The following is a 12,764-nucleotide window of genomic DNA, read 5'->3' as shown; positions in this document are numbered from 1 at the left end:
ATAAAGAGGCATGTAAAATATGTAATAATGAGGATTTTCATTGGAGTTTCTTCCCGCTAAATAGTGGCATTCACCACTCTAAGAGATACTATTGACAAAAATACAGCCACCCTGGCAGTTACTTCTGAGTTAATGTCAGACCGATAGAATCTGATATTTTCATTGTGCCATGATGTTAGACTACCCAAAAAAGGGGAGGGGGGATAGCAAGCATTTACATAGCTGGTTGTACAATGGACAGTGTCCAGCACATTCAAAGAACATTTGCAATGTCTATCATTTCTGAGGATGTTTGAATATCTGCCCTTGACAAAAGCTGAGGGGGAAATGTTCAGTCGGGGTAACATAAAGGCCCTGTGTTGGACTGGAATTATTAATTCTGTAATATAAGTGACCCTGTTATCTGTTGTATTTAAACCATAGAAGTCATGGGATCTGATGGAGTCCAACAGAAATATTGTAAGGTCAAGGACTGCCTGTTCACATCCATTTAAAGGAGTCTTAACTGCTGCTTATCCTGCCAGCAAGAATGCCAAGATCACAACTTCCAAGTGCCCTCTGAACAACCAATAGTTAAGCAGCCTCTAACAAATAATCTAACAAATTCTGTTTCAGATATCATCGAGTTGCTTTGCAGAATTCTTTCATTTGCAGGAATGTCACATACTATACAGAGTCCTCAGCTTCTGAGGAAATACAACTGGGGAAAAAATGAGTAATTCAGAGTTGCCTTTCTTAAGTGAAATGACAGCTCCAGAGCCACAAGACACCATAAAATTTGAATTGTTGTGAAAAAGAAGAAAAATAAATTTGCAGAACATTTGCAGAAACTGTTCTTTATAATACAGACTAAAGGGCATACTGTAGAGCAATGAAGCCATTTTCTGCACTAGCTTTTCATTATTTTGGACCTCTAGGATTGTTGAGGTATTTGGTTTTCCTCAGTTCCAAGAACAAAATGGACCATAAATTAATATTACTTATTATGTTGTTGTTTAGTCCTTTAGTCATGTCCGACTCTTCGTGACCCCATGGACCAGAGCACGCCAGGCACTCCTGTCTTCCACTGCCTCCCACAGTTTGGTCAGACTCATGTTAGTAGCTTCGAGAACACTGTCCAACCATCTCGTCCTCTGTCGTCCCCTTCTCCTAGTGCCCTCAATCTTTCTCAACATCAGGGTCTTTTCCAAGGAGTCTTCTCTTCTCACGAGGTGGCCAAAATATTGGAGCCTCAGCTTCAGGATCTGTCCTTCCAGTGAGCACTCAGGGCTGATTTCCTTCAGAATGGATAGGTTTGATCTTCTTGCAGTCCATGGGACTCTCAAGAGTCTCTTCCAGCACCATAATTCAAAAGCATCAATTCTTTGGTGATCAGCCTTCTTTATGGTCCAGCTCTCACTTCCATACATCACTACTGGGAAAACCATAGCTTTAACTATATGGACCTTTGTTGGCAAGGTGATGTCTCTGCTATTTAAGATGCTGTCTAGGTTTGTCATTGCATTCAATTTCCTGCATTTTTCACTATCTCCCTCGCATTTGCTTGCCTTCTCTCCCCTGGTATTTATAAGGCCTCATTGGACAGCCACTTTGCTTTCTTGCATTTCCTTTTCATTGGGATGGTTTTTGTTGCTGCCTCTTTTATAATGTTATGGGCCTCCTGCCATAGTTCTTCAGGCACTCTGCCCACCAAATCTAAATCCTTAAACCCGTTCCTCACTTCCACTGTGTATTCATAAGGGATTTGATTTAGATTGTGTCTTACTGGCCCAGTGGTTTTTCCTACTTTCTTCTGATTAAGCTGGAATTTTGCTATAAGAAGCTGATGATCGGAGCCACAGTCAGCTCCAGGTCTTGTTTTTGCTGACTGTATACAGCTTCTCCATCTTTGGCTGCAGAGAATATAATCAATCTGATTTTGATGCTGCCCACCTGGTGATGTCCATGTGTAGAGTCATCTCTTGTGTTGTTGGAAAAGAGTGTTTGTGATAACCAGCTTGTTCTCCAGACAGAACTCTATTAGCCTTTGCCCTGCTTCGTTTTGAACTCCAAGGCCAAACTTGCCAGTTGTTCCTTTTATCTCTTGATTCCCTACTTTAGCATTCCAATCCCCTGTAATGAGAAGAACATCCTTCTTTGGTGTCACTTCTAGAAGGTGTTGTAAGTCTTCATTGAATTGGTCAATTTCAGTTTCTCCAGCACCAGTAGTTGGTGCATAAACGTGGATTACTATGATGTTAAAAGGTCTGCCTTGGATTCGTATTGAGTTCATTCTATCATGTTTGAGATTGCATCCCAGTACAGCTTTCGCCACTCTTTTGTTGACTATGAGGGCCACTCCATTTCTTTTACGGAATTCTTGCCCACAATAGTAGATATGATGGTCTTGGAAATAAATTTGCCCATTCCCGTCCATTTTAGTTCCCTGATGCCCAGGATGTCAATATTTATTCTTGCCATCTCATTTTTGACCACATCCAGCTTTACCAAGTTTCATGGTTCTTACATTCCAGGCTCTTATGCAATATTTTTCTTTACAGCATTGGACTTTCCTTTCGCTTCCAGGCATATCCGCAACTGAGCAACCTTTCGGTTTTGGCCCAGCCGCTTCATCAGCTCTGAATCTACTTGTACTTGTCCTCTGCTATTCCTCAGTAGCATGTTGGACACCTTCCAACCTGAAGGGCTCATCTTCCAGTGTCATAACTTTTATATGCTTGTTGTCTTTGTCCATGGAGTTTTCTTGGCAGAGATACTGGAGTGGCTTACCAGTTCCTGCTCCAGGTGGATCACATTTAGTCAAAACTCTCCACTATGACCTGCCCATCTTGGGTGGCCCTGCATGGCATAGCTCATAGCTTCTCTGAGTTATTCAAGCCCCTTCGCCACAACAAGGCAGTGATCCACGAAGGTGCTGTCCACCAACTAAGTCCCCTTGGCAGGTTAAAAAGTTATGGATCAATAATACAACCAAACAACATATATTAAATATCATAAACTAACTCAGTAAAACATAAAACCCAACACAAGCACAAAACCAGTACAGTATAGAGCAGCAACAAACTAGTATTGGGAAATTGGTGCTAAAGATCTAAAATGCAACAAAAACCATAAAGGGTTATGACTAAGTCATACTCAGAGTAGACTAACAAGTCCATTTATTTCAATAGGTCCATTTTGAGCAGAACACATTTTTGGAGTGGGTGCAGGCTAGAATTCAACTTGTACCTGCTACAAACACATACTATAAAACCATAGACTGTATTTGAAGCCATGTGATTAAAGTTAAACCTTAAACTGCGCACTAACAAACATTTCCAGCAGAGCCCAAGAATTGGTAAATTTAGTTACTTACTTTATGTGTGGTTGTAATCCTGGCTGCTCTTCATAGTCTTCTATGAGAAAAGGAAGATTTTTGGCCCAGTGATCTTTAAACTTCCCAGGAAGATCCATATCTATATTGTATTCTGTAAGTGGGGTATCAAGGTGGGCATGCAGATAGCGAGAATATTCTGTGAAGGAAGTAAATATAATTTAGCCCCTTTTCCTGTAAGTCAGCTTAAATGACCTCTAGGCGAAATGCTAGGCGCTCGTATGAAGTTGCTTTATACTGAGCTGGATTCATCTAGCTTGGTGTTGTCTACACTAAGTGGCAGTGGCTCTTTAGGGTTTCAGAAAGGCATTTTCCCCAGCCCGACCTGGAGATGCCAGGGATTGAACTGGGACCTCCTGCAGATGCTCTACCACTGATCTATGGCCCTCCCCCAAATCCACACACGAACTACAACCATGTCACTGTTCACTGTTCACATGTTGTATCTGGGGACATTTCCATACAAAAGCACTGTACTTCCTTAAAGTAGTATAAACTTGTGGATCATTTCCCTAATATTTCTTCCATTAGCAGAGATTCTTTAAGTGAGGTATTTTCATCACTGCAACCATTAAACCTTACAACTTCACAATGCCATTTCAATGTACACCACTTCAATATTTTTTTTAACTTTTGGTAAAATTTCTAAATAATTAAAATAATATGTCTCACTTTCCTTGAAATACTTACTTTCCCCTTTGGCAAACCATATCCAATTGATCAGGGTACATATGGACAGCTGCACAAATTCAGTTTTTATTAAGGAAAAAATATCCTGAGCCAATAGTTACGTAAGTACAGTAGTCATATACATAACTTTATATTTTCACTTAAAAACAAATCTACAGAAAGGGCATGCCAATTTCATGGATAGCTAGGTTTAATGTACAAGCCTAAATAAGTACTTTTTTGTGGTTTTTTTATTGTTTTATTCACATAATGTACATTCTTTACAACAGACAAATCCAAAATAAAATAATATATAGCAAAACCATAAGTCTCATGTTTTCATTTACACTGATCTCCTCTCCGATACCTTTACTTTATATTTCTTCTTTCCTTATTGCATCGTTCCCTATTTTAATTCCTTATTTTAAGTCTCTTAAATCCAGTGCCAATCTTTAACAATTTCAATTAATACCTTCACCTCCCTCCCCCACAACCCAGTACTTCCCTGCGCTGCTCCTCTCCCAACCGCAGCTCCTATATCTGCTCTTGCGAGCGGCAGAGGGACCAGCAGTGAGAAAGGGCTCCTTTCTTGCCACTCATCCCTCCACCACCGCCTCTGCTACTCGCATGATGTTACCAAACTCGCCTGTAATGCACACAGCACCAATTGGGTGGATGTTAGAATGGCTTCCTTGCCCCAACTGCAGTGCAGATTGCTGCCTGCCATTGGGCTTGATTGGAGGAATCACAGAACTGAAGGATTTCAAAGGGTCAAGGGGGTCATCTAGTCCAACCCCCTGCAATGCAGGAATCCCAACCAAAGCATCCATGACAGATGGTCATCCATTCTGTGCTTAAAAATCTCCAAGGAAGGAGTGTCCATTACCCTCCAAGGAAGTCCATTCCACTGCTGAACAGCTCATACTGTCAGAAAGTTTTTCCTTATGTTTCTTTGGACCTTCGGGTATAGGGTGGTATAGAAATTAAATAAATAATAATAAATAGTAATCTTTTTTAGAGTGAAGCCAGGAAACCCCCACTGAATGAGCAGACACTGTACACTCTTCTCTGAATCTATCCCATAAGACACATACACGTTATTCCTGCCTTTCCCAAAGTTATTTACATTCAAATGTTTTTGGGTTACATCTACCCTAATGTTTTTCATGAATCAGGAAATTGTGTTAATTGAATCATAAAACAAACCTTAAAACATAAAATGATACTCCATGTTGTCTAGGATAGAGTTCCCCTGCTTCTCTTAGTAAGAACCAAAACATTTAATTCTAGTTAGTCTTCTCATGATCTTAGCAGCACCTGTGCTGTATTGCCATTTCCCTGTCCTGTTGATGACAAAGATATTGTGCAGCAGTTGAGCCGCATTTCCCACCCTAGGCTTATACTAGAGTCAATAGGTTTCCCCAGTTTTATTGTGGTAAAATTAGGTTCCTTGGCTTATATTCGGGTCGGCTTATACTCAAGTATATAGGGCACTTCTTTAAGGTATGAAAGCTGTAAAGAATTTCACAATACAGTACAGCAATTTTTTTTAAAAAATGGCCACAAATTTGATACTTAAGTTAACATAGGTTTGAGCAGTACTATTTTTCTAGAAAAAGAGGTGCTGGAACACACCATGAACCTTGTTCTCTTATAATGGCAATGATACCCACCCGAGAGGTGCCGGAACTGAGTTCAGGCTGAAAAAAAGTCCTGGATCTGGGTATGAAACAATTAATATTTCATTAGCAGCAACTTACCTCTGAGGTATTTCACTTTCAGGTACTCTGTACTAGCTTTCTGACCAGGCAAAGGATCATTGAGCATAACTTTAGTTTGAGCTTTTATTCCTTCATAAAATTGCCCCATAGCAACATGGCTAAGACCTTTCATATACTGACACACTTCATTATATGGTTCTAGTTGCAGACACCTCTGGAAAATTGAAAAGAGAATAATCAATACATTTGTGAGACTGCAGATAAACAAACCACAGGTCTTTATTTACTCTTTATCCACACATCCGCGACAGTAGAAAAGTAATTCGTCCCAGCCACCTCGAGTCTATGTGGAAGTTATAAAAGGAGAAGCGATGTGCCAGTTTTTAAAACAAACAAACAAGCAGAAACCTTCCACAGGGAAAAGGCTTTTATTCAGCCCATTTCTACTGTTATCCACTGGACAGAAATATCAAGACAGTCTTTCAGTCTAAGGAAAGCCCTCACAAAAGCTGTAACTTTTCTTATATATATATATATGACAGGGAACATGCAAGTATTTGTGATTGCATGTGCATTTGAGAGCTTAATAGCCTAAAGGTGTCTGATTTATGTATGTTTGTTTGCTTATATAATAACCGCATACAGCACAGACAGATATAATGAGTATATATGATGCAACTGCTGTAACTCGTCACAATTGCTTACCTTAAAGTTTTTCAGAGCTTCATTCAGGCTACCATGATGATAAAACATCATTCCCCCAAGTTGTATTGTTTGAACGTGATTTTGATTGAGCATCAGTGCCTTTTGAAAGTTTTCTGTAGCAGCTTCAAAGTTACCAAGCTCTCTAAAGTGATAAATAAATAGCAAAAGCCAGTAATTAAAATGTTTATTTAATAAGGTTCCTATTTACTGCAATTAACCAACATAGGCTCTAAAAATCAGTATATCAAAAACAAGTTCAACAATAAATCTGTGATTTTTTTCAAGCAGCAATCCTACATGCATGTACTGAAGATTAGACCGCAATTGTTCCTACTCCTTAGTAGATATGTATCTGACTGTATTATCTAATTTAATCTGTTTAAGTTATAAAAAGACCAGTCAGGAAAATGACTTTGAAAGTATATATTATTTTAGGCAAAGGAAGTCTTTTTACTCCAAAGTAATCTTAAAATAACTTGCCCCCCATTAAATTATTGGAGTTAAGTTTCAATCTCATATTATATCACTAAAGTGATATCCAAACATTTTAACAAACGAGCATAACACAGTCTGGATTAAAACTTCCCTTCTGTATGTTCCTTACACAATTCACATTTGAGGATCGAAGAGTGAAATGGAAAAGCTTTTTGCTTACCGATAGGCCTGCCCCAAACTTTTATACGCATCAATAAAATCTGCTTTCTGCTTAAGGGCTTCTTTGAATGATTCAATAGCTTCCTGGGTAAAACACAACCATTTACTCTTGTTAATTAAAATATTGTGCTATTAAGATTAATAATTTCTATTGGGATTTTTGAATAATTATGTAAATACTTTGTGGAAGATCTGTACAGGCAAACACAAGGCAATACATTGGACAATATATTTATTACTGCATGTGCAAAAATGTCCTCAGAAACTGAAATATGAAATGTCCAAAAAGCTTAGTCTCTCTTAGCATCACACAATCAATCTACTAAGGAGTGGGGGAACTAAACAACTTTAAAATCTCTCTAGATTGTTTTATATTTATCTATCAGATATTTTAAGCACCAACCCAAATACTCAAATAGAGGGAATGCCAACTGATAAATTAGATACATGTAATTATTTGATACAATTATGTTACTGTGAAGTCTCTTAGATACAAATTAAGGTAGTTACTGCTGAAACATTTTGAATCTGACGTGTCAAAAGTGTTGCATTCTCATTAAACAACTCGGTTACAACTAACAGCTGTGTAAAGGCCCCTGCCTGGACCTTTGGAAAGACACTTGGAGTAGATAAGGCTAAACACTCTGGCTTTGTACATTCATAAAGCAGACTTTGTTAATGGCTAATGGTAACATACCTCCAGCCAAAGGGTGGTATATAAATTCAATAAATAACAAACAAACAAACATATGCATGCATCACACATATAGTAGAAATTGCACAATTATTCAAAATAATTACCTTTAGAAGTCCTCTGTGAAAAAATGTTAAACCTTTGTAAAGCATAGCTATAGGCTGGTTTTTGTTTAGTTCAAGGGAGTTCTGAAAGTCTTCATGGGCACTTGAATAGTCCTGTGACAGAAAAACAACTTCCATCAGATAGAAAACTGCTCGATCTAACACAAAGGCAACACAAATAATGTTGTAGTTACAGGATACTAAGCCTTCCATACCACAAAACTATTAACTCTTAAAATGAGAAGAACAGTTTATGGGGGTCTTGGGCTACAATCCTAGACCTATTACTTGGGAGCTTCACTGAATTCAGTAGGTTGCAAAAGAAATATGTTCCCTCTATTTTTATAACAGTTCCAGGGGAAAAGCAACCTAAATTATGGTAACTGAAGAAGCCTGATCTACTCAATGCCTAAGCCAATACCGCTCACATTCTGTAACCAATAAAGTTGTGGCCTAAATTTGCCCAATAACATTAACCTTATAATCTGTGTCTTAGTATTTTTATTCCTCCTTGAGGGGGTGGTTACGGGGTCTCAACACGCAACTGAAGAAACTGGAGTGATAATAAGTCAAGAAAAGTCCCTAGAAATAATCTGCTGCCACAATCTCTACAGACATCAGCTGTTTCTTCTACTTTTAAAGTAGCAATCTTTGTTACTAAGTTGGTGCTCTAAAAGAATGAAAAAAATGTGCTTTTTAAATTTGTGTTCTGCCTTGAACTCTTTAAAGAAGTAGTGTATACGTCCCTTAAATAAACAAATTAAATACTTTTTAAAAAATCATCACGAAAATTGCTTTTGTACACCCTTCCTGCAAAAATAGGTGCTGAACAAAAATACGTTTCAGCAGTTTCTCCCAGTCTAAAATACTTGAATCTGTTTCCTCAGACAGCTTCTGTAAAGCTATCTGGTTGCAAGAGATCAGGCAAGAGAGTGGGAGATCTCCCCCACTCCCAAACTCAGTTCTCTTTAAAGGAGATAGATAGATTAGCTTGTAAGTTATAATACATTGCAAATATGACCCTTGGGACTAAACACCTGTCCCAACTCATTCTCTGCAGGTGCTCAACTGAAAACTAACCTCAGATATGAAGTAAAGAGTACCTCTGTGTCGGTAAAGTCGTGCGGAGGGTTTTAGCTGAATAGCTTTAGTGAGGTCAGCCAGCGCTTCACTCATTTGACCCAGAGGTGACAGTATCTGTAAAACCAAGATAATACTTTGAGCAAGACTGTACAAATAATCCTTCATTTTCAAAATGATTTTAGGTTGCAATATGTAATAACTATGCACAAAAAATTAATTTTGTGTTGAGTAATTAAACAAGTGCATTATTTATGTAAAAAAAGTTGTACATTAAAATTGATTGGAGCACATGCATATATTGCATTACATCTATTTAACTTTAAAAAGCAGGCTAAGACCTATTCTTTTTGTCAGGTATTAAGGGGCTGAAGGAGAAAAAGTGGGTTTGAGTTCTCCTGAAATGACATATTTCTTCCTACTAATTTTTTTCTAAGCGCATCTGTATAACTTATAAAAAATTGTTGCATTTATTATTACAAGCATCCTTATATACATTAACGAAGAAAATGAAGAGTTGATGATATTCACGGACCCTCTGAAGGCTGTCAGCTACAAACACTAGTGCAATTGTGCTTTTCAATTTGTGTATTCATGTTCATAATTGAATAGGTTTTGTGAGTAGCTTTGGTATTTTTATTCTATTTTATTTTTGTTTTAATGTATTGATAGCTGTATATTGATGAACATCAAATCTTAATCCATATAATATATTATTAGGAATATGACCAAGAACTTTCAACAATAAACATATAGAAACATACAGAAAATAACTGGATAAACAAAATAACAACTAGATAAGGTATAGACATCAGAAAGTCTTTTAAAAGTGAAGGGCATACCTCTGCTCGCTGTTCAAACACTTCAGCTTGATCTGGGACCAGACTAATGACTCTGCTCAGCTCAAACAAAGCTAGCTCTGCATTTTTTATATCCTTAAAAATGGGGGTGGGGGAAAATATGTAAGTAACAATGTATCCTTAGTCATAGGGAGGTTATGGTGACAATTTTTAAATGGTACAACACTCAGTGAATCAAACTTCTTGGTTTCATCATTTTGATGTGTGCTAAGAGTGACATAGATGCAACATCAGAACAAACAAGGCCAAGTATTCCAGTTACTATGGGACCACCATGAATCTGCTATTGCCAGGGCTGGTCTGTCCTTGAAGCACCATGAGGCAACTGCCTCAGATGGTAGAAGGGAAGTAAAAATCTTCATCATTTATACTTTGTCATGATTGTCGTTGCAAAAATAATATGTATCCTTGAAGCAATGGGAAGTGAAGGGACTGTACAAATAACTTTCTGGGTTTGGAATAAGTACATTCCACTTGAGCAAAAATCATTGGCTAGAGTGCCATGACTGCTGCTGGGGGAACTAGTTACAGGTAGGTAGCCGTGTTGGTCTGCTGTAGTCGAAACAAAATTCAAAAAAATACTTCCAGTAGCACCTTAGAGACCAGCTAAGTTTGTCATTGGTATGAACTTACGTGTGCATGCACACTTCTTCAGATACACGTGTATCTGAAGAAGTGTGCATGCACACAAAAGCTCATACCAACGGCAAACTTAGTTGGTCTCTAAGGTGCTACTGGAAGGATTTTTTAAAATTTGTTTCGGCTGGGGGAACTGTTTCCCTGGAAGTGGAGAGTATGGAGTCATGGAGTGGAATAGAAGAAAACTTCACACAACTGATGTTGTCCATTAAAAATGTGCAGAGGGAGACAGCAGTGTCTGATTACAACAATCCTGAAGGAAAAGAGAATCCTTCACACGGCTGCCTAGATCAACATGAAGCAACCAACTAATACCAACCCCTGCCTCATTATTTCAAATCTTCTGTCTTAGGCAAAGTTGCAATTCTAACCCTGTTTACTGTAAGAAAAAAATAGAGCCCCCAGGTTCAGGAGCAGTCTACCTCTGAGTACCAGGTGAGGTGACTTTTTTTTTGTTCACCTCAAGCACCAAAATGCCTTAGGCCAGCCCTGGCTAATGCATATATGTATATTATGGCATTCATTATCCTGTGTGGCTTTAAAAATGTTATACTCACATGCAGCCCTTTCTTTCCATATGCTATCCCTCGTCCATAAATTGCACTAACAAGCTCTGGTTGCTCCTATTTGAAGCAAAACAAAATAATCTTTAGAAGGTTTCACTTGTCCTAATAGTGAATGCTACATTCCATCATACATAACCAAAGCCAAAATTCATGCATTTCACCCACATTCATTTGCATTTCTAAGGAGTTACTTTGGGTTTATGCACACAATTAAAGAGCAGCTTGGTGGGCAGTTTTACACAGAAGATGCTCAAGAGGGGAAACTGCTATAGGAGTGGAGTGTGTGTGCTCCTTTAGTCTTTGCACTGTCTCTGTAAACTCCTTATTAACCTCTGCATTTTTATTACTTTAAAGACCATTGCTCATTTCAGGCCTCTTCTTTGCTATACAGTGGTTCCTCGGGTTAAGAACTTAATTCATTCCGGAGGTCCATTCTTAACCTGAAACTGTTCTTAACCTGAGGTACCACTTTAGCTAATGGGGCCTCCTGCTGCCGCTGTGCCCCCAGCATGCGATTTCTGTTCTCATCCTGAGGTAAAGTTCTTAACCCAAGGTACTATTTCTGGATTAGCGGAGTCTGTAACCCGAAGTGTCTGTAACCCGAGGTACCAATGTACTGTAGTTACAAATCTCATTTCATATTCATATATTAAATAATACTTTCTAGTACATGAATGCATAAATTACAGCTACACAAAATTCCCATAATACAGCAGGAGAAGTGAAAAGTGGTCTGGTGATTAGGGCAGCAGAGCTGCTTTTCAAAGTCATAAAGTTTGGGCCTGAAGGAATTCAACTTACTGTATATGTGTGTGCCAAGTTCTGCTGACATTTCCCACTGCCACCAAAAACAGCTTTAGGTGGCTGTGAATTTGAGTAGAAGAATAGTAGTACTATTGAGCTCTTTCTCTGCCAGCCATTTCCTCCACTCAAAATCATACATGGACACATGTCATATCTAGTATGGGACTTGCAGCAGTTCTGGTCCAAGGAATTTAACACTGTCCTCCTACCAAAACCTTCCAGCCTGAACCTTTACAATAGTGTAATCATCTTGGGCTGTGATTCAGAGTAGAAATGCCTGCTCAATTATAGATTGTGGAATTTTCTTGTCATAGTGACCCCAAGAAAAGCTACATGTCAAGTTAAGCTAAGTTGCTTTCCCATATAACATTTCCAATAACATCCATATCCCTCTTCACATCAACCTATATCCTTTTGCTGACATTTTTAACTCTTTTATTGAAAGCTACTGATTTAACAATATTAAAGACAATCAGGTTATTGTTAAATCAATATTATTCAAATGTAAGCTAGGTTTACTAATATATGTATTAAGTTGCAAAGCTGTAGATAGCATGGAACAACTGAATAGGTTCCAGTTTGGTATCAGGTTAATGACTAATATTTGATTGCTATTTGTTCAGTAAACTCAACCTGAATGCATGTACTGTACACAGGTTTCTAGCCCACATATTATTATTTTTTACTAGCCAGTCAGACTATGCATATCTAAGTTACAGTATTATTATTATTAATTAAATTTTTTAGTCAGTTTAAATAGCCCAAGGCAACCCAAAGCAAATTACAACTGAATAAATCATTTTTGATACATCAATAGTCCTGAAAGAAAGTAAACAAACGCTTCCAGTTTTTTATAAAAGTTTCCCTTGCCCAGTAGTCTGGAAGAAATCCTTGC

General features: G+C 38.1%; 1 protein-coding gene across 10 annotated transcripts in view; it reads right to left on the bottom strand.

The window, feature by feature from the left end:
* The window catches only part of TTC13 (tetratricopeptide repeat domain 13), a 31,215-nt gene that overhangs the window by 13,660 nt on the left and 4,791 nt on the right, over window positions 1-12,764 (bottom strand). For 7 of the 10 annotated variants that reach the window (XM_035108483.3, XM_035108484.3, XM_035108485.3 and 4 more), the window contains exons 5-12: window positions 11,057-11,122; window positions 9,843-9,935; window positions 9,001-9,117; window positions 7,924-8,034; window positions 7,124-7,206; window positions 6,469-6,610; window positions 5,803-5,977; window positions 3,356-3,512 (exon numbers count right to left, since the gene is read on the bottom strand). In XM_035108483.3, the coding sequence (XP_034964374.3) occupies window positions 3,356-3,512; window positions 5,803-5,977; window positions 6,469-6,610; window positions 7,124-7,206; window positions 7,924-8,034; window positions 9,001-9,117; window positions 9,843-9,935; window positions 11,057-11,122 (944 nt within the window). The remainder of the gene's footprint in view (window positions 1-3,355; window positions 3,513-5,802; window positions 5,978-6,468; window positions 6,611-7,123; window positions 7,207-7,923; window positions 8,035-9,000; window positions 9,118-9,842; window positions 9,936-11,056; window positions 11,123-12,764) is intronic. The other 3 variants (XM_088666418.1, XM_088666419.1, XM_088666421.1) reach the window with 1 other exon arrangement.

Source organism: Zootoca vivipara, chromosome 3 (genome assembly GCF_965207765.1).
Source record: "Zootoca vivipara chromosome 3, rZooViv2.hap1.1, whole genome shotgun sequence".
NCBI lineage: Eukaryota > Metazoa > Chordata > Lepidosauria > Squamata > Lacertidae > Zootoca > Zootoca vivipara.
This window is presented reverse-complemented; position numbering and strand designations above follow the sequence as displayed.